The sequence below is a fragment of the Cynocephalus volans genome, chromosome 16, assembly GCF_027409185.1.
Source record: "Cynocephalus volans isolate mCynVol1 chromosome 16, mCynVol1.pri, whole genome shotgun sequence".
NCBI classification, from domain to species: Eukaryota; Metazoa; Chordata; class Mammalia; order Dermoptera; family Cynocephalidae; genus Cynocephalus; species Cynocephalus volans.
The window spans coordinates 7,700,005-7,721,305 of NC_084475.1; the positions used below are offsets into that span (position 1 = coordinate 7,700,005).

General features: G+C 44.3%; 1 protein-coding gene across 1 annotated transcript in view; it reads left to right on the top strand.

The window, feature by feature from the left end:
• Positions 1 to 13,506, top strand: part of TANC2 (tetratricopeptide repeat, ankyrin repeat and coiled-coil containing 2) — a 435,526-nt gene extending 422,020 nt beyond the window's left edge. Inside the window, exons 22-28 of the mRNA XM_063080666.1 lie at positions 3,283 to 3,458; positions 3,739 to 3,871; positions 4,424 to 4,453; positions 5,291 to 5,382; positions 6,739 to 6,885; positions 9,335 to 9,435; positions 11,035 to 13,506. Of these exons, the coding sequence (XP_062936736.1) occupies positions 3,283 to 3,458; positions 3,739 to 3,871; positions 4,424 to 4,453; positions 5,291 to 5,382; positions 6,739 to 6,885; positions 9,335 to 9,435; positions 11,035 to 12,982 (2,627 nt within the window). The 3' untranslated portion in view covers positions 12,983 to 13,506. The remainder of the gene's footprint in view (positions 1 to 3,282; positions 3,459 to 3,738; positions 3,872 to 4,423; positions 4,454 to 5,290; positions 5,383 to 6,738; positions 6,886 to 9,334; positions 9,436 to 11,034) is intronic.
• The last annotated feature ends 7,795 nt before the right edge of the window (positions 13,507 to 21,301 follow it).

A 21,301-nucleotide genomic window follows, 5' to 3' on the forward strand; every position in this document is an offset into this window, starting at 1 on the left:
CAACCTCAGACCCAAGGCTGGATCAGAATCAGAGTTGCTCTTCCAGTGGGCAAGGTGGCACTTGCATCCCCCAGGACAGGCTACCAAACAAGTCTGACTGGGGCAGAGGGAAGGATGTGCCTACGTTCCCAATATAAGATGTGGCAGGATAAATGTTCCAGAGCAAACCAAGTCCACTGGAAAAGGCAGGACCTCTTCAGCCACTGATAACCTTTAGATAGCTGCACAGTGTCTGCCACACACCTATAGAAGCTCATTAAGCACAGATTCCAGATATTTGTTCTCCCTTACCACTGAAGACATTCTGGTCTTTGGACTGTTTCATCTTTTTCACTCTTTAGTGAGAAGCTTTCACTACACCAACAAATTTTGCAAGCATTCATTTAGCCCACATTATTTGCATAACACAATACTAGGAACTATGAGTGATGCTGATTTTTTTTAATTAATAAACTACAATGTGTGCCCTCAAAATGTTTCATATTTTCTGGCAAGGAAAATATGAAACAAAGATAAATACCTTAAAAAGCAGAGAATCCTTAGTGCTCTGATAAAAGTGTCCTTTGAGTTAGAATAGGACAGACTTTGAAATTTGAATAGGAAAAATGATCTATATTTAAGGAGGGGAAGCAATATAGATGAAAGGTCAAGGAGGAGTAATAGTACAGAACAGTTTCGGGGAAATATGCAAGTTGTCTGGAGAAATACAGGAGGACTGTTGGGAAATAAAACTGGAAAGCCATGAGGAAAGAAACTGGAAAAGACCAGGTTAAAAGAGTTTGGACTCAATTCTGAAGTAAGTGGGAAGCCTTTAAAGATTTTTGAAAATGGAATTAATGCATGAGTTGTGCTTTTAAGAAAAGAAAATCACTCTGGCAGTAGTGTAATTAGTAGATTTGATGAAGGAATTATAGTGGGCCAGGAGATTAGTTACGAAGCCATTGTAATAGAACAGATGAGACGTAATAAGGTCCTAATCCAGGGGCAGTAGTTTTCAAAACAGAACAAAAGGGCCAAATGTTTGGGAAAATTGTGATTTCATTAACTGCATGGGAAAGAAAAGAGAGAAGATAAAGATTTCCAGTTGAATTTTGGAAGTATTGAACATATTGTGGATTTGCTTCATATGTATCTCCTTTTAATTTCTTAAACTCCAGCTTTCCTTATATTTGGAAAATCAGTTTATCTGTAACATACATCCAAAATCTTCGTATCTTCTGTGAGTTCACATTTTCCCACCCCTCTAGGTCACTGACTGGGGCATTAGATGCCCCAGTAATAACTGGCAGCATGGTGTACCTGCAGTGCACCTTACAATATTAAAGCAAGGTTTTTATTCTAAAACAGAATAAAACTGTTCAATAAAAAAATTTTAAAAATAAATAAACCATCTTATTCTTCTGCTTTTTCCACCACTGGAGACTCTGTCCAAAGAATTTATAGATGTTGCATCTGAGACAACTCCTTGCGTTCTTGGATTCTCTCTCATATTCAAATGCATTCTGTGTTAGAGCTGATATTTTAATTGCAAACTACATCATTATGAAAAAATAACCCAGTATATAAATGGCTCTCATCAGGGTTAGTGGTACGATACCATCCAGCTTTTCATCCTGCTGTGGGCAGGCACAAAGTCTGCTTACCTCTAGGGACACAAAGGTGATAGGCTAGAGAACTACTGCATAGACCCTGAGCCTGGCTGTGGCAGGTCCTAAACTTGAGCTGACATCTGAATCCTGTCCTGCTAACAAGGCAGCCTGGGAAGTGTCCCATGTGTTGATCTCTAGTAAGTATGACATGCGTACTATGTGAAAAGAATTGTCTTAGGTACTCTTCAAAACTTAGGAGGAAATGATAGGCTCCTTGCCATCGAAGAGCTTAGAGTCTAGACCCAAGCACCAAATGCATATTGAATTTTAGATTGATTTCAAAATAGCGTGTCAAGTGTACTTGATCCTTACAGATGAAAATAGAAATGTTGAAGGGAAGCAGATGAAGAATATAAAAGGTGACAAAAGGGTGAGGATGGGCTTATTGAAGAAGGCTGACTAGTTGAAACTCCGTATTTCTCTATTTTTAATGGACATGTAAAAATTATATACGAGGGTACTTCAAAATGTTTGTGGAAAAATTGAGTTAAAAGATAGTACGAATCCTTCCATGAATTTTTTGAAGACCCCTCGTGTATTTATGGTATACAATATGATGTGTTTTGATCTGTGTATACATTGTGGAACTGCTCACTCGAGCCATTTAACATATGCCTTACCTCACCTACTTATCATTTTTTTGTAGCGAGATCACTTAAAATCTACTCATTCAGCAATTTTCGAGTATACAACATGTTGTTATTAACTAGAGTCACCTTGATGTAAACAGATCTCTGAACTTACTCCTCCTAATTGAAGTTTTGTGTCTTTGACCAAAATCTCCCCGATCCTCCTCTCCACCAGCCTCTAGTGCTGCCATTTTACTCTGTTTCTAAGAGTTTAGCTTTTAAAAATTAAACTCTGAATTTCTTTCATGGCCTGGGCTCAGTGAGTCCACTCACTGAGTGGACTGAGTCCTCTCATGAGTCCACTCCCACCCTTTCTAGGGAGGAAGAAAGTGGCCTGGTACTGTCATCAATGATAAATGTGTCCCAGACTCCTACTTTATGAAATTCTCTGAAGGAGTTTACACCATTATAAATGGAAGATGTCCACTCAGTTCAGAAAACATTAAGAATGTGTTACATGCAAGTGGGATTCATGAAAATAGATAAATAACAGAATAAATGAATTCAAGATGAGGTAACAGTGAACTGGGAGAAGCTTCTTGGAGAAAGGAGTATTTGAGATAGTTCCTAGAAAATGGGTAGAAGCGAGACAAGACACGGGGAAAGAAAGAGTACTCCACACAGGAGAGCAGCATAACCGAGAAAGAGGGTGTGGGAGTGTCTCTGGGAGACTTTAGAGGCAGGGAGCATGTCCACCTGGCCAAAGGAGAGGATTTGCACAGGGGAATAATGAAACTTAAGGGTAAAAGAGTAAGCTTGGGGATCGATTGTGGAAGACCTTGAATACCCAGTTAAACAACTGGGCGCATTTTATTGGCAGCTTGTAGGATCGATTTTTTAAGTTTTATTGAGATATAACTAACATACCAGGAATAGCCTTAAAATGGAAATAGTCCAGGAACAAGAGGTATTCTTCTGCAGAGTATGTACCTTAAGTACTAGCTTCCCCTCCTGCTGTGAATTTTCATGTTTCCTCAGTCCTGTATTATCACTTGCTCTTGCAGGTGCCTCCATTGCTCTAATGGACAAAGAAGGATTGACAGCCCTCAGCTGGGCTTGTTTGAAGGGCCATCTCCCAGTAGTACGTTCACTGGTGGATAACGGAGCTGCCACAGACCATGCTGACAAGAATGGCCGTACCCCACTGGATCTGGCAGCTTTTTATGGCGATGCTGAAGTGGTGAGTGCCTTTAAACAAGCCCCAGGAGAAAAGGGATAGGGAATGTTCTCCATCCACAATAATTTAGTAATGTTTGGATGATTCCAGATACAGAGGGTAGAAATATTCAAAACACTATCAGAGACCAGGAACACAGCTAAGGCCTAAAACACCATGGCTGCACAGCCTGGTGCACACCAGCAGTGGAGTAAAGGGCGGGAGCAGCCTGACCTCTCGGTGGAGCAGAGCAGAGCAGAGCCATCGCACCGCTGTTAACTCCTCTGCTTGATTCGTATCCTAGGTCCAGTTCCTGGTGGATCATGGGGCCATGATTGAGCACGTTGACTACAGCGGAATGCGCCCTTTGGATAGGGCGGTGGGGTGTCGGAACACTTCTGTTGTTGTCACTCTTCTGAAGAAAGGAGCCAAGATAGGTAGGAGAAAGGAAGGAGGTGTTGGCCATCTGTGCCCAGGGGCCAGACTGGTCCAGTGGTCTGGCCGCCCCAGGTGTTTGGTGTGAGTGTATATAGTTGCCCATCTGCCCTGGCCCAATTATTGTCCAAGTGAACAGAGAGGCTCCTGACCCAGAGAACGCACCATCTGAGCCATGGTCTGCAGTACCCTGTGTCCAGAATCACATGGTTCTCTGTCCTGCCCCTCCTAGCCTTAGCCAGGAGGCTGCCCTGACCTTAAGCACATCTTAGTGCCCCCTCTGTGCCAGCCCCACCCTGTAAGCATCCTGGATCCCTGCACGGCCGTGAGCCTTTGCTCCCTTGCTCTGTATGTGCTTCCGATTCTCAAGTCCCTGCTTCCGCCATCCTGGCTGCTCCCCCATCCCACAGATCTGTAGACAAGGGTTGGCTGATATGCTGGCTTTTTTGCTGCCTGCCTCTCACTGCTGCTTTTCCTTCTTTTTTTGTTTTTTCACCTTCATCCATTTTTTTTTTTACTCTCCTACAACTTTTTGTTTTCTCCTTTCTTTGAAGGTTGTCAGACGTTACCGAGTCGCCCACGAGGTATATTTCACCGCTGTCAGCATCAGGCGTGGTCTGATGGCTTGGTCAGCTTTGCCTTCTCTTTGATTTAGTCTGCATGAGTTCCCTACACCTCTAATCTTTTAATTTACTTCACCTTAAAAGAAGATTTTTTTTAATGACTGTTGTAGAGAATAACTTGAACTTTTGATAACTAACCCTGAAAAGCTTAGTTGGTAAAATATAATTCAGGCATCTGTAAACTAATCAATTTAACCTTTTCTTTCTTTTTGTGGGTAAAGTTGTCCTCAATAATGTTGGTTTGTTTCACGTCTGACATTCGAACTGTGCTCCTGGTTCAAAGTGAATCCCAGGGAGTCCTAGTTAGTACTTATAAAATAAATTAAGGGAGCCCTTAGAGTCTTTAATGGTTCCCTTCTGCAAAGTACATATTTTTAAATGAAGAGACTAAACATCTGGGGGTTTTGAGTCCCAGATCTAAAATAAAATACCCTTTTTGGATTTTTCAAATCTTGTGATGATGTTTAATGTAAACCCTTTCTCCCAGTTTTCTTATTTAAAATAATTCCAAACTAAGCCATTGCCTGCCCACATGCAACACGCAAGCTTTACTGCCCTCCTGTGGAGCAAGCTCAGACAGTTCAAATATTCTTATTTTAAGGTGAATACAACAAATCTAATGCAGCTTCTTAGCAGAGGGAGTCACTAAAGTACTCCCAGGTCTAAAAGATGAGGTAATTATTGTGGAGCAAGTTGTTCTCTCAGCAGAAATTCCCCCAGGGTGTTTTTTTCACCTAGCTTCCTACCACCCTTACATTGTATGAGTTTTTTACCCATCATGCATCCTGTACACTGCAGGTCCAGCCACATGGGCGATGGCCACCTCCAAACCAGACATCATGATCATCCTGTTGAGCAAGCTGATGGAAGAGGGGGACATGTTCTACAAGGTGAGAGGGGAGGGAGGAACAAAGTTTCCTCAGAGCAGCCATTGACTGTTTTCTACATGTAGACTCTTAAAGTCTTGACAATTCTCATCCTTTGTTTTAGAGGCAGAGTGAGAATGCCATTTCTCAGTAATGGGCTCGTGAGTTGGGATCCTTGGTTTTTGCCTTCCCAATAAGAGAGTAACAGTAGCCTACACATGCCTGCAGCTGATCAAACTAAATCCCTAGTTTTACCTTGTCACTAACAGGGGGTTACATAGATTTTACATGGAATCTGCTAATGGGACAATCGAAGTAAAATTATATAGCTAGTTCCAGCCTATTGATCTCAGCTTTCATATTTAGTACATACATAAATTAAAAAGTCTATAGTAATAATAGCTTATCAGCATCCTTGAATAAGATAAGGAAACCAAGACAAACAGCAATTATAAGATTTGTTTAAAGTTACTCACTGAATGACACAGAAAATGTATGGAGTCTTTTTGTGCTCACAGTTCAGGCTGAAGGCTCCATACCCTAACACAAACAAACTCTGGTGGCCTACGAGAAGTTCTTTAAGAACATTCCATGTCAAAGTCATATAATCATGTTAAGATTAGCTGGATCACCTTCTTCTGAAGAGTTCTATGTCCTGAGTACCCTGGACATGAGAGTCATGGTAATCTAGGACTTTCAGTCTCTCAGGAAGCTTGAGCTCAAGCTTGGAAAAGCCTTCCTACAAAGTTATATGGAATTAAAAATTTTAAGCTTCACTTCTCTCTCTACGACCACCCTACCCCACGCATTTTTCAAAAATGGGAGAAATCGGTTGATATTATTTTATGCTGAAATGAGGGAAGCAATAGCTAGGCTGTTTTAGCTGCCACATCCTTCACGAGGAAGAGAATAACCTCTTTTAGAGGGCTGGCAAGGCGGAGCATCAAACAAGAAAAGAGTTGTCCACACGAGCCAGAAATTAAGGAAGAAGTAATAACTTTGGAGTCCTTGGGACTAGGAAATTGTGTGTCCTGGGAGATCAGTTAAAGAAAAATGAACTTTGAAACAAGCAAGGTCAGCCCCTTTGAATCTAGTTGGGAAGGTGGGGTCCAGGGCCTTTCGTTTGCCAGTGCTTTGTTTCTCTGGCTTATATCTTGGGTTTCCCCTTCAACCTTGCCTTTCCTGCCAGGGGAGTTGCCTGTAGAAAAGACCAGACCTTTCTCCTCTCCCACTCAGGGCCAGACCTACTCTTTAGGCTGGTGTCTGGAAGGGTTAACCCTTAGTCATAAATGCTGGGAGGAGGAAGGAAATAGGGACTAAATTTCCTCAGCTGCTCAGCAGACCAACAGTGTGTTTTGGCATCTCTTGTACTTCCAATAGAAAGGTAAAGTAAAGGAAGCCGCCCAGCGCTACCAGTACGCTCTGAAGAAATTCCCTAGAGAAGGGTTTGGTGAGGACCTGAAAACCTTCCGGGAACTAAAGGTGTCTCTCCTCCTCAACCTCTCTCGATGTCGCAGGAAAATGAACGTAAGTCCTTCTCATCCCATCTCCTTTTTGCAGTCCTGGAAGTTGACAGTCCATGTCACTCACTAACTGTCACCAGACCCCTGAAATCCTTCTCTGCCCCATTTGGAACTTGGTTGTCCTTCACAGAGCACTGACATTTGCAATTTGAAAGAAATCAAGTCTAAATATAGCCTGTATCTCAAACTATAAAAAAGTTAATGCCATGAGCACTTTGTAGCTTTCTGAATTTTTATAATTCCCACTGAAAGTAATTGGAACACCGTCATCCCCACCCCCTTCCTCCCCAAGTCAGTTTTCTGATCTTTGGGAAAAATGTGAGAACAGTGGTTTCTAGAATTCCAGCTGTAACTAGATATGAATTTTAGTTATTCCCTTCCTTTCGTCATTTAAGGAAGGGCCAGAAAGAGGGCTCAGGACCATGGACTTCAAAGTTTAATTTCTAAGGCTCTTTTTGAACTTTTTGCTTCTTTCCTCATCTTTTTTTCCCCAGCATTCCCTGTCCCTTCTTATCCTAGAAGGCATCTTAGAACTCTTTCTTTATTAACTCCCTGGTAGTCCTTGGTCCTTCTTGCCTGCCTTGCAGATATAATCTTGGACACCCTCAGCCACTGCTCCCATAACATGCAGACATTCCCAAGCCAAGGAACCTCTCTCAGATGCTGGGAATAGCTAAGATCATGTCAGGAATCTCTGCCATCCACCAGCCTGAGGTCTCACAGTTCCTCAGGAGATAGGAATAATCCAAGCCAAACAGGAATGTTGACCAGTAAAGAACTCAGCTGTACAGAAGCAAGATTTCAAACTCAGTGGCAAGGGATCTGGTATCAATTCCAGAAAGATGATTTGTATATATGACCTTTATATCATCCATTCCAGGCCCTAAGACCTGACAATGAAAGGAGCCCTGAGATAGACTTGGCTGTCTCAGAGGACACAGTCATGGCCCTAAGAGGCAGAGTTGCCCCCAGGTGCTAAGAAGAGTGGGGACATGGAAGAGGTTCCCTTGGGGAGGGACAAGGGGAGGAGGACTTGGGGCAGGGCAGTGAGGTTCTTATGCCTGTAGTTTCTCCTGTGAAACTGAAGAAATAGCACCAAGGGTCTCCCATGACACCAGCTAGTGAGAATGAGGCTGAGCTTAGAAGTCACTAGCAACCTGCTGACCTTTTTTTTTTTCCTAACAAATAATTTACTACTTAAGAATACTGTAATGTTCCCAGAATTAATGACTGTCCCAAAAGAAAAAAAGAGTAGGATTGGAAACACAGTAGGGACAGAAGATGAACCACATAAGATGGAATACTTTCTCTCTAGTTCCACATTTGTCTTTTTTAGCAGAAAACTTCCCATTAATTTTTTTTTTAATTTTTACCTATGCCCCAGGGCCTTTGTTCTGCCCAAGGCCTTGTTTTCTGCCTTAGAAATCATGAGTGTAACCAGAGGCTACAATGCTGTACTATGGCTTTGACATTAAAAGAATAGAAAAATCTTCCCTTTTAGCTTAGTACTTAAAGGGATCTTTAAAACCATGGATTCTGTCTAGTCAGTGTTGTCCCTTCCGGTCCCTGTTCCCAGTGGTTCTCAGAGTGAGGACAGATAGCTCTGAGACCATGTTCCTCTAGGGAGCCTCCAGTGATTGCATAGACCTCAGTCACAGCCAGGGCCCTCTCTTGTTTTTTTAATTTTTTTTTATTTTAAATGTTTCCTAAGTAAGGAACTAATTAAGAGGAAGAACAGGCCAGAGAAGCGTCTCTGAAGTAGAAACTATGACTTATTGAGCACAGGAGCTACACGATACTTTTAAATGCTTTATCACACTAATTCTACCTCTGAAGTAGGTGTGGGTGAGAAAATACGTAACACATTCTGAGAGGTTAAAGAGTAGACCAAAGTTGAGCCCAAATATGTCTGATGTCCCTACTCCATCTAGTCCCCGTAGCCAGTGCAGTTCTCCTTTACTCAGACCCCATCCTCCTGGATTTCATAGGACACGTTCTCACTCATCCCTTACAAAGCCGAGGTCTGGTGGGTGCAGCAGGCAGGTGTGGGGTGGGATGAGGACCCACGGGAGGTGTCTGTGTGTGTCTCCCTCATACATGCATGCGCAGCAGGAGTTCAGACTTCCAGCTGCAGGAGCTTCACTGGAAAGGGTCGGCATTTGGCTTCTGGGCCAAAAAGAACTTGGTTAGAAAGTCAGGAAGAAGGCAAATTAAAAATATTTTGATACTCTAGGCAAGTGACATCCAGAGAGCGGTACCAGGGCCACACAGAGCAAAGGCAGAAGGAACTTTCAGTCTGTGGGCCACGTGGCTAAAGCCATGTCAGGCATATCCAGAATCCCAGGTGTTCCATTCATAAATGTCAAAGAAATGTACATAATTTGTTTTATTCCCAAGTTGTCTATTTTTTATATCTCTTCAATGACTCATTTGCACACCTATTGTAATGACAGGATTTTGGAATGGCGGAGGAATTTGCTACTAAGGCCCTGGAGCTGAAACCGAAATCTTATGAAGCTTACTATGCAAGAGCAAGGGCAAAACGCAGCAGCAGGTGAGGAAAGAGAGAGAGAGGGTGAAAAGCAAGAGGTCTCTTTTCTGAAAATATGGCCAAGGCAATGTAGGCCACCCTGGGGCATATGTACCCAAATATGTCTCTGTCCTCGAGGACTCTTAGGGCCAAGCTTTGGGGATGGCTCCAGTAGCACCGTAGTCAGCTAAAGATTGGCAAATCTGGGCTATGGAGACAAAGAGCATTTTACTGTGGGAGAAAAATGCTTTTTCATTGGAGAACGGCATCTTCTTTCAAGAAGCCTCTGCCATATCTCAGTCACTTTTCAACCCCCAAAGCAGATAGCATAAAGAGATGCCAGTGACTTAAAGAAGAGGTCACTTAAGCAAAACGTCCTACCAGCCCTTTTAGAGGGAAAAGATGGGTCACTCAGCATCACAGGCTCGTCTTTCTTTTCTTATAGGCATTTGGGAATCCTTGGATTAGTTAGTCTTCCTTCGGGGCTCTCCTCAAGTCTGGTGGCATCAAACCCACGTCTCAGCTAAACCATCAGCACACACACACCTGACACACGGGGGCAGGAGGACTGACAGGGTCTCAGAGAAACACCGCTCTATCATTCCTCGTGCCCATCTGCTATAGTTTGGCCACTGGGCAGGAAAGCCTCCGGAAGGACGTGGAACCTGCAGTTAGTGACCTTTGGATAACTTGTCACTGTCCTTGATGCCTCCTGCCCAGCACCCCATCTTCTCCCAGACTCTGAATGGGAAAGTACTGCTTCAGGGTCACTGCTGTGACCAGGGAGAATATGGTCTAAAAATCAAACCCAGGTTGAGGCTAGTGATAATGGCGGCAATATTAGTCTTCACTAGCTGGAGTAACAAAGTTTTTACAGAAGATGGACTATCAAATTCTCTTTTCCCCTGGATTGTTCCTTTCCACAAGGCCAATCGCCCTTTTCCAGGCAATATTAATTAGAGGATGGGAATATCTCTGACAGTTCATTTCGTCATTTGTAAATTAGAACCTCCTTGGGGTCAGCTCAGCTCCAGACCTGAGCTGCCTAGTCAGCAAGCCTAGTACCTGCCCATCTTTGGTGTAGTGGAATGGAGATCAGCAGTGCTGTGGGGTGAGGTCTGTAGAAAGGGCAGAGGACAGAGTTCTTACCTAGAATAGAACAGGCCTGAAATTTAGAGCCAAGATATTGAGAAAATAAAAGTTTCTGCTAGATCCGCAAGATTTCTAAATATTGTAGGTGCTGTTTTGTTCCTAGGCTACTTGACAGTGACCCTGTAAATGACAACCCCACCCCACCCTACCCTCATACTGCCTGGTGTGCATTTGGGCACTAAGAGATCTTCCTGAAGGGCCTGGCTGGACTGACACAATGGGGATATTTCTCCACTAATCCCAGAGAGGCCAGAAGGAAAATAGAGGCTAAATGGGCTAGGGAATCATTCTGGACTCTTCTAGAATGACAGTCTATCTGTTTCCTTCTTTACAAATCAAACTAAACTGAACACTGCAGACTCCCACAGATGCCACCATAGTTCTCTGAAATAGCAACCATGTTCTCAGCTCTTGATGATTCCTGTTAATTCAGAATAACCTCAGTTTCTGTGTTTACCTTTTGTCAAGCAGACAGTTTGCAGCAGCCTTAGAGGACCTGAACGAGGCCATCAAACTATGTCCAAACAACCGTGAGATCCAGAGACTTCTGATGAGAGTAGAAGAAGAGTGTAGACAGATGCAGCAGCCACCGCCACAGCCGCAGCCGCAGTCGCAGCCGCCAGAAGAATCAGAGCCTGAAGCACAGCGTGAAGATACGTACTCTGCACAAGATATATTTGAGGAGGAGTACCTGGAGCCAGACGTTGAGAACATTTCCATTGGCCTCCAGACAGAGCCCCGGCCCAGCCAGGGGCTCCCCGTTATCCAGAGCCCACCCTCCTCTCCAGCCCATCGGGACTCAGCCTACATCTCTAGTTCCCCTCTTGGCTCTCATCAGGTTTTTGACTTCCGGTCCAATAGTTCCGTAGGTTCTCCCACTAGACAGGGCTATCAGTCCCCCTCACCTGCTCTTTCTCCAACTCACCAGAACTCTCATTACAGGCCCAGTCCACCACATACTTCCCCAGCTCATCAGGGTGGATCTTACCGCTTTAGCCCCCCTCCTGTGGGAGGGCAGGGCAAAGAATACCCAAGCCCTCCCCCGTCCCCTCTCCGCAGAGGCCCTCAGTATCGAGCCAGCCCTCCAGCTGAAAGCATGAGTGTCTATAGATCCCAGTCTGGTTCACCTGTGCGCTATCAGCAAGAAGCAAATGTTAGTCAGCTTCCTAGCAGACCAAAATCTCCATTATCCAAAATGGCCCAGCGGCCCTACCAGATGCCTCAGCTTCCTGTGGCAGTTCCCCAGCAAGGGCTCAGGCTACAGCCTGCCAAAGCCCAGATTGTGAGAAGTAACCAGCCCAGCTCAGCAGTTCATTCAAGCACTGTCATCCCCACAGGAGCCTATGGCCAAGGAGCCCATTCGATGGCTAGTAAATACCAGTCTTCACAAGGAGATATAGGAGTGAGTCAGAGCCGACTGGTTTATCAAGGGTCAATTGGGGGAATTATAGGGGATGGGAGACCTGTGCAGCATGTCCAAGCCAGCCTGAGTGCAGGTGCCATCTGTCAGCATGGAGGGTTGACCAAAGAAGATCTTCCACAGCGACCTTCCTCAGCATATCGAGGTGGCGTGAGATACAGCCAGACACCACAGATTGGACGTAGCCAGTCAGCTTCCTATTACCCAGTCTGTCACTCAAAACTAGATCTGGAGCGTTCCTCCAGCCAATTAGGTTCCCCTGATGTGTCACATTTAATCAGAAGACCTATTAGTGTCAACCCTAGTGAAATCAAGCCCCACCCTCCAACTCCCAGGCCATTGCTGCACTCCCAAAGTGTAGGTCTTCGCTTCTCTCCATCCAGCAATAGTATTTCATCCACCTCCAACCTAACTCCTACCTTCCGGCCATCTTCTTCAATTCAACAAATGGAGATCCCACTGAAACCGGCATATGATAGGTCATGTGACGAGCTGTCACCAGTGTCTCCCACTCAGGGAGGTTACCCCAGTGAGCCCACCCGATCCAGGACCACACCATTCATGGGGATCATAGATAAAACAGCCCGGACTCAACAGTACCCCCACCTTCACCAGCAGAATCGGACCTGGGCAGTGTCATCAGTGGATACCGTTCTCAGTCCCACGTCTCCAGGCAACCTGCCTCAGCCTGAATCCTTCAGCCCACCATCATCCATCAGCAACATTGCCTTTTATAACAAAACCAACAATGCACAGAATGGCCATTTGCTGGAGGACGATTATTACAGCCCCCACGGGATGCTGGCTAATGGGTCCCGTGGGGACCTCTTGGAGAGAGTCAGCCAGGCCTCCTCCTATCCCGACGTGAAGGTGGCTCGGACCCTTCCTGTGGCTCAGGCATACCAGGACAACCTCTACAGGCAGTTGTCCCGGGACTCTCGACAAGGGCAGACATCCCCTATCAAACCAAAGAGACCATTTGTGGAGTCTAATGTTTAAAAGACGTTTGTTGGAGTGAGACCCATATGTTTTCACTGCACATTTTCAGGCTTGGTTTCCACATTGGAGGTAGTTCTTGGGCTTAATTTCTCATGTAGTTTCTGTATGGTGTTCAGAGGTGGCCGCCCACATGCTGAAATCCTTTGCATGCAGCCAACGGGGAAGCTGGCCTCCAGCGAGCCAGGACTTCAGTTTCTCTTGTCTGTGCCCAGCCACATGCTCTCTCCTTCTCTTCAGATGCCAACAAGGAGATTTTTGTGCCGTGTGCTTTAACCCAGGGAGATCAGACACGCTGGTCAGCTTTCTCCAGGAGACAATCGCTTTCACTGATGATGTTCTTGTTGTGTAAATGTCTTTTTCTTTTTTAAAAAAAATAAGATGTTTGTTTTCTCCTAGGAACTTTAGAAGGAGTGTAATGCCCCTTTGCCTTTGCATTCCTGTCTGGTATTATCCAAATAGCCATCCCAGTGCATTCTTGTGCCATGGTCTCCTTCCCTAGACTGCCAGCGCCCTGCAGTCTTTAGGTCCAGAATGTTCATTAGGATTATTGCTGACCTTCCCATGGGGGTAAAAGCATCAAGGAGAGAGAGAGAAGAAATAAGTCTGTTAAGTTGAAGGGAAAAAAAACCAATTATTTCAAATGTCACTACATTGATTTTCCAAGAGGCATTTTAGAAACATTTAGAAACAACCAGCTGTTTAAATATTTCAGTCAGCCAAGGAAATTAGATGAGAATTGTGGGTATTTTTAAAGAATTCTATAGGTTTTTAGGCTACCATTAACTACAAAAAGGTACAGATTTTCCAGGGGTAGGAGAGGGAATAAATATACAGAAAGAGAGAAAGAAAGATAGATCGTTCTGGATTCTCAGTGAAAGGCTGTAGAAAATCTGTTTTGGTGAAGTCTACTTTTTAGATCCTGTTACGTCACTGAGCATCATATTCCACAGAAAGCGAACTCTTCCCGGAGGTCGGCTGGTGCGGTCATCCTGCTAGCTGGATCTTCACCCAGAGCCAGCTTTTGTTCTACTGACCTCTTTTTTAAAAACCCAGATAGTATAGTAAAGAAATTGGTTTTTTGAGAAGCAAATTGAATTCTCTTGGGACTGTAAGATTAATTACCAGAGTTCCTACCCAGGGCCGTCATATTCCACACCAGTTATCTAATTTCATTAAGAGATTTGCAGTTTCATTATCTATTATCACAAGAATTGTTTGTTTCCTTTTCCTAGGAGTGAGGAAAGGAGTTGAGGGAGTTGATATTTGAAAATCAGACACAGCATAAGGTGTCTCGGTGAATAAAGATCCTTTTCAGCCATGTTTTCTAGCCGTGGGTGGAGGTGCAAGATAGACAACAGGTTTCTGATCCAGTCACTTTCCACACATCTTCTAGGTCTTGTGTTGATTTGCTAACCTGACCTTTGAGTCACTGAGGCCACTATTAAATGGATGACAAGAACACTGAAACCAAAACCTTAGCACAGGCCTGGTATTGGCTGCACATCAGCTATTAAAACTAAACAACTCAACCCAACAAACTAAACAACTGCAGCTAAACAAAAGAGCATCAGTTCTCTGTTATTAGGAGTCATTCCACTCTTGTTAGTAAAAGGCTACAGAAATAAAGATCCAGCTGTGACCAGACCCACTTGTAACAGTGTGTCCTCTGAAATGTTCATTAAGATATGCTCTGGCCAGTTAGCTCATTTGGTTAGAGTGCAGCTTATAAGACCAAGATATGGGTTCGATCCCCACACTGGGCAGCCACCAAAAAAGGTGAGGGGGAGCATGAAGCTGAGATCAGAAACATTTCTTTATTGATTTAGATTCTGCAAAATAGATGGACCCTCCTACCACCAAGCCTAAAACAGGCCAGGAATTGTCTTTTTGTGTTGGAAGCAAACAGCTGGGCTAACTCAAGACCCAGACTTTTTCCACTCTTTCTGATGCTTAAGGACTGTCTTCTGCTCGACTAGACCAGAGTGGGCTGGAATTAATGTCCTCTCTCTCTCTCTCTCTCTCTCTCTCTCTCTCTCTCTCTCTCTCTCTCTCTCTCTCTCTCTCTCTCTCTCTCTCTCTCTCTCTCTCTCCCCTCCCCCCCTCCTTCTCTCTCTCTGATAAAATGTGTAGCTATAGCATCAGCCTATAGCTAGGAGCTTAGCAGCCTCTCAGCTCCCTTTTTGGCCAGGTCTCAGTCCTGTTGGTCTCTGCATCTTATCTATCTTTAACCAGTCTCACTGAGGAGCTGCTACATTTTGAAGAATTTCTCAGTGTCTGTTAGAAGTGCCCCTGCTTATTTGGAATGCCACAAATACCACCTGCACTCACCTCTCCAGGTGGGTGAGCAAGTCCTGTAGTTTTACAAATATGCCACTTCTCCCCAGGGTCTCTCAGTTTTCCAGGACAAACAGGAGATTTATGGTTTCTGCCCTATTGGGCAAAACACCTAGAATATCAGCAGTCTAAATGCAATTCTTTTTGTAAGAGAGTGAGTATCACTACTTGGCGCCAGTTGTTTTTGACTAGAAAATGCCAACCAGAGCTTATTGGGGCAGGAGACAAAGTTGTTCCTTGTAAGCAGACTGCCTGTGCCCTGTTTTGCTACTTCACTGCCATGGGATGATCTTAGTACTGTATTTTAGAGATACCCCTTCCCCAGCAACAAACACACACTTGCCGAATCAATGTCTGGCTCCCAGTGGGGGGAGATTTTTCGTATGAAACTGATAAGTTCCACTCACCGAGTTCACATCACCTGAGATGGTGACAGAGGTGACAAACTTCAGCTTATAGGGTTCTCACCAAATTGTATGTTCCGTTTGCCCAGAATTCTTGCACTGATGGGTTTCCATCACATCATGTCTATAAATGGGTGCACTTTACTGTTTGGATTTGTCACTGATAAATACTGGATATCTAAGTGTGAGTAATGTCTTCATTAGAAAATAGAACCACTCTTGTCTTTTAGTGTGTTTTTCAAGAAAAAATCAAGGAAAAGAAAGAAATCAAGCAGTGGATTTACAACATTTATAGCACAAGAAATAACTTGTATATAAGCATCAAAAAGATTAAGGATTTTTAAATATGAAAAATATTTGCAGTGATTTTAAAGTGCTTTTCCAGCAATTTTCTTAGGGACTCCTGAGACATGGTTACTTTATTTACTGGATCAGTAAGGCACATGATTAAAAATTAAAAATTAATGTTTATTTACAAAGTAAAGGGAAAACCTGTGTAACATGAGAATTTGGCATGGACAAAATGGAGACCATTTTGTATCTGCTGTTGTATCTTTTGTCCAGGTCGCAGACGTGCACTATGAAAGTCCCAAGTTAATAGAGCACAAACCCTTCTTGTTCCTCTCCCATGTGTCCCTCTTTTTACATGTGTTTAACTTAAACTCGATGGCTCAGGAAAATTCCGCTAATTAGAATCATGTACAGTACCCCAGGTCGTCCAGATATACAAGTTTGCAAATTTAGTTAAGCCTGGATTATTAAACACTTTTCCTAAATTATTGTAAACAGAACAGCTTAGAGAAAGGTATTCTCAGTCCTTATATTGTATAGTAGTTTATGAACCCCTCCCTAAATATTGGTATTTTTATATTCCAGAGATGTACCCAATAGAAAAATTACAAATCAATCAGTATCTAATTTAATATCCATAAGTATTTTTCCTTAGATTTTAGTCACATGCAGTGGGCTGTGTGGACGTCACTTGTGCTTCACCGTACCGCACCACTAGGTGTCACTGTGGCTCTGCACCACGCTTGTCTGGTAGTCAGATGGCAGCATTTCCTCAGAGGGACAAGCCACTTCCAGGGCAGCAGGCAGGCTCAGAGGTTCAGGAAGAAGGGAACAAAGGCCTGGAAGGGGTCTTCATGCATCTGTGCCACTTGTAGCAAGACAAACTCTTTGGAACACTATGTGCTTTGGACCTTCATCCAGGCAGAGGCTGGGAGAAGGTTCAATAGAAGAATTCCCTTACTCTGGTGAATGGACAGGTATGTAGAGGACCCCTTCGTCCCCAAGAACATCCCTCCTGTCAGTTCCTCTCAGCCTCCAACTTTTAAAACTCCAGAGGTGTCACAGTTGGGTGGTTTGATTCAAAGATAGTAACTTTTCTACTGCAGAAATGGCCTTGGACAAAATGAGTTGCCAGCTGAATCTTTGCCACAAAATGGAACAGGCTCCCTTAGGGGGCAGGATGTGCCCACCCCTGTGCCAGTCTCCTGCTGAGGCTCCCGATGCTCAGCAGCCTCACCCACCCTGCCTGTCTGTTCTTGGGCTGCCTGCTTCTCAGGAAGCGACCTGCAAAGGCAGCCTGCTGCTGCTTCCACACCAAGGGCTGAGCTGCCCTGTTGCATGCTTGTTGCAAGGTGTGGCTTTTTCTCCTTTTCCTCTAGGAATTCCAGACTGACCATCTACCATACTAACAACAAGAACAAAGGGCTTAGGGGTAAGAGCTACCTACAAAGACGTGTCATGGAAACCTTCACCATGCAATGCCTTGAACTCAGCTCTGGCTGCTCCCAAGAAAAGGTGGCTGGCTGGGGGCCTGGACACAAGCACAATGGGGCTGGTGGAGCCACTGTGCAGAGCTACTTGAATAATCCCTGGGTCTTCATCAACTCCTTTTACAATACAGACCACTCAAGGGCTGAAGTGTTGGTAACCTTCATTTCGGTGTCCAATGCCTCACAGCAGCTGAGCCACCCAGAGAAGTTTGTGGCCACATGATGGCCACAGTCAGAGCTTTGAAAGTCAGTACCAAATGAACGCCTAATTGGACACCAAAAATCAAGTGTTACTTTCATGTTTCCTCACCCACATCATCTCATTTCTTCCTGCTGATTCTCTGTGATACCTACGCTAAGCTGACCTGCCAAGTTGTAGCTGGATGCGTATAGATGCAGGCCAGCATCACTCTCAGTTTTTCAGATAGACCTACTCTGTAGAAGGGAAGTAGCCTAGATGCTTTGTTTTTGTAGCACTTGCTGGCTGAGTTTTTCTTTTGCTAATTACTAACCAGAAAATCTGGTTAGGAGGACTCAACTTATTCCCTTTGGTCCCCAGGACCAGAGTTAATTCTGGAAAATTCAGTACTTGAATGTACCTGCCTTATTGTGTACCAATTTACTGGAAAAGAAAAAGAGAGAGATGCCAGCTCCAGAACTCCATTTCACTCACAGGTTATTTTGGAAATCTTATAAGTTATACTTCCTGTTCTTTTTGTTGTGGTTTTTTTGTTTGTTTTTGTTCTTTCCTTTGGCCGACTCCTGCTGAGTGGGGCCAGTTCCTTGTCAGGCTCGGGGCAGGCACCATTCTCAGGCACGGCCTCCTTTCCATCTAGCACAGCATCTTTGTCTCTGTTCTGTCTCCTCCAAATCCAAGATGATTTTAATTAGTACAGACATGTACAGTCTACAATTAAAGAGTGATTTGTACTAATATGATTTTGATTCTTCCTCCTCTTTGCTGTCCTTTCAAGACACTTGCTGGAAAAAGCTTTAATGCACTTAGTTTTCCTTTAGGTTTTCTATAACTCAGATGTAAAGGACTTTCTCTGTACAGTATATTATCCAATGCATGTTTGTTCTCTATCCTGATATATTGAACACCACACAGTTGTGAACTCGTGCAGTGGGGATGTCCCACACCCAACAGAGGCATCTAGCCCCCTGTGTATAAGGAAAGACATTTTCCTTTGCTGTACTTGCTTGAGCAGTTTTATTGTCTGTACATGTGAGCTGTGTGAGATAGATGTGAAAAGTTCAAATGAATGCATTTTCCTGCCCCATGTATACAGATCGTCATCTGTACAATGAACTGTATGTATGAAAGCAAATGTACTTATTTATAAATGGTTAACACTTGGAAAAACATGTCATTGTGGTGCTTTTCTCCTTCCATTACAATATCTCTCCAGAGCTAGCTTTTAAACTCACCCTCACTGAGGCCTGTAGTGCTGAGAACGCCTCCCCCTAGGAAGAACTTGGCAGGTTAAGGTCAAGGCCAAATTCCTGATGATTTGTTTGGTCTATTGTAGGACATTCAGAGTCACCCTCTCATGCATTTATTCACTTAGTCAAGTTATTGAGCACCTCTTTGGAGTCGGACACTGTGATAGGGACTCGAGTTCAGTGGACAAGAAGAGACGCAGTTCTAAGAGCCTATCAGGAAGAGCTTGCTGCATTTGTCCGGAAAGGCTTTTTCATCAGGGGAAGAGGTTTCTCACCAGCTATACCAAGAGAGCACTGAGCTCTTCTTATTTCACTGTGATAGCTGAAGCTGCACCCAAATCCAGCCACCTTACCAAAATCCAAGGCTGAAGTGGGCTGCCTGTTCAAGCTGTTAAGTTTAGAGACTGCGTCCCCCACTGTAGATCCAAAGTCTAACTTATTCCAAGCTGGAGGCCCACTGCTTCCAGTAGCTTTATTTTTTTCTTCAGAAATCTGGCTGGACTTCCAGTCCTCACCATATAGAGAGCTAGGCTGCTGTGTGGTGCATGGAGAGATTGCAGGTTTCCTGAAACTGGCTGGAGACTCAATGCCTTTTTTTAAAAAATGGCCAGCATTGAGCCCTGCAGCCTTTCCTGCCTAACTGCTACCTCTTTGTCTACTTCGGGACAAGCAAGGAAAAAGACCACTTCCTCTAGACATCGCAGTGTGCAAACAAACATGCCTGCTGTGTAACTACATCGATTTCCCCAAATAAAGCCTTGGGAAGCAGGAATACTGCAGGCCACACACATCCCAGGCTGGATGTCAGAACTGCCTTCAAAGAGAAGAGAGGACTTGAAGGAATCCCATGCTTGGTCTGAAAACCATTCCTAGGTTGTTCCAGTTATTTCATTAAAAATCAGAAAAGGATAAGTGGTTGACAAAACCCTAGCTTTTTAAGGATCCTGGGCATTGGAAGAAAGGAAGAAGGTAGTGATTCATTAAAAAAATAATAACAATAATTCTTAAAAAGAATTTGCCCTGAACCTGAATAAAAAGCCATTCAGCATAAAAGCAGAGAACTCAGCAAGTCTTTGTAGACTCTCAGAAGTACCAAATCAGACTTTCTTCCCCTTGACATTTTCATTCCTAATCGGCACCTTTTAGTAACTCTGTAGGTAGGTGCACTGCTGTGTGCATGTGGTAAGCCAGACTCCCCTGCAATAGGCTGGGAATGGGTGGGCAGAAACCGGTGAGAGGGAACAGAGTGTCATCTCTTTCAGCTTTAGAAACAGAAGCTGGAGGAGCTTGGCAACTGAATCATTGCATTCCCAGGAATAAGAAAGGCACTGATATTAAGGGTGTCATCTGGAAGGCCCTATGATAAAAAGGGAGGACCCTCATAGAAGAGAAAGTGCTAAGAGTCCATTCCCAAAGGCCAGTCTCTTGAGATGCCCATTATGTTCCAGACACTGTGATAGGGACTTTATATGTGTTCCCTGATGTGCTCCTCACACAAGCCTCTGACAGATGCATTGCTGTCTTCAAAACACAAATGAAGACGCAGAGCCTGAGAGTTGAAGTTGCCAGACGTCACAAAGACAGAAGCAGGACTCTGAATCAGATCAGCCCAGAAAGCTCTTCCCCCTCTGCCATGCTGCCTCCTTTCTCAGAAGGGGTCATCTAAGAAAAACAAGCAGCCTGAATGACACCAAAAGGAGCAGAGGCACTGGGTCAAGGACAGCTGGAAATGCACTTTATGCTCCTTTGGAGAAACTCTGCCAAGGTCAAGAACAGTTTCGGGACCACTCAGGGTTCCAAACCCAATAAAGGTGAGGTCCCTGCTGATACCTAACTTGAGATTCATAGAGGAGGAGATCAAGGAGTTGCCCTCTGGAGGGAGAGGTATTATCCTCCTGTGTCTGGGATCATGTGAATATTCACAAACACAAAGAGACCCGTAAGGTTCAGAAGCTCACCCAAAAGGCCGGGAGTGAGATGGCACGTTAACAGGGTCAAGATCCCTCTGCCCTCAAACTTGTAGCCAGCCCTGCTCTTGACTGAGAAATCAGCGTGTGACATGTGCTTTGAATGCTTTTAAACAAATGAAGGTCCACAGAGAAATCTTGATTCAGGAGAGAGACTCTACAGACGCACTAAGGAAAGACCTCTCAGTTCTGACTCCAAGGTGTTTGAAACCAGCTACAATACTGCAAATGCTAGGAAGCAAGTATTCATGTTTCCTTAGGAGAGAATTTGCTATAGGATCCTTTAAATAGGAGCTCCCCAGTGAGTTTTAAGCCACTTTAAGTGAAGGCACACTGTGTGAAGCACAGTGAGATCCCGCCCAAATGTACCATAAACACGGCTCCTGC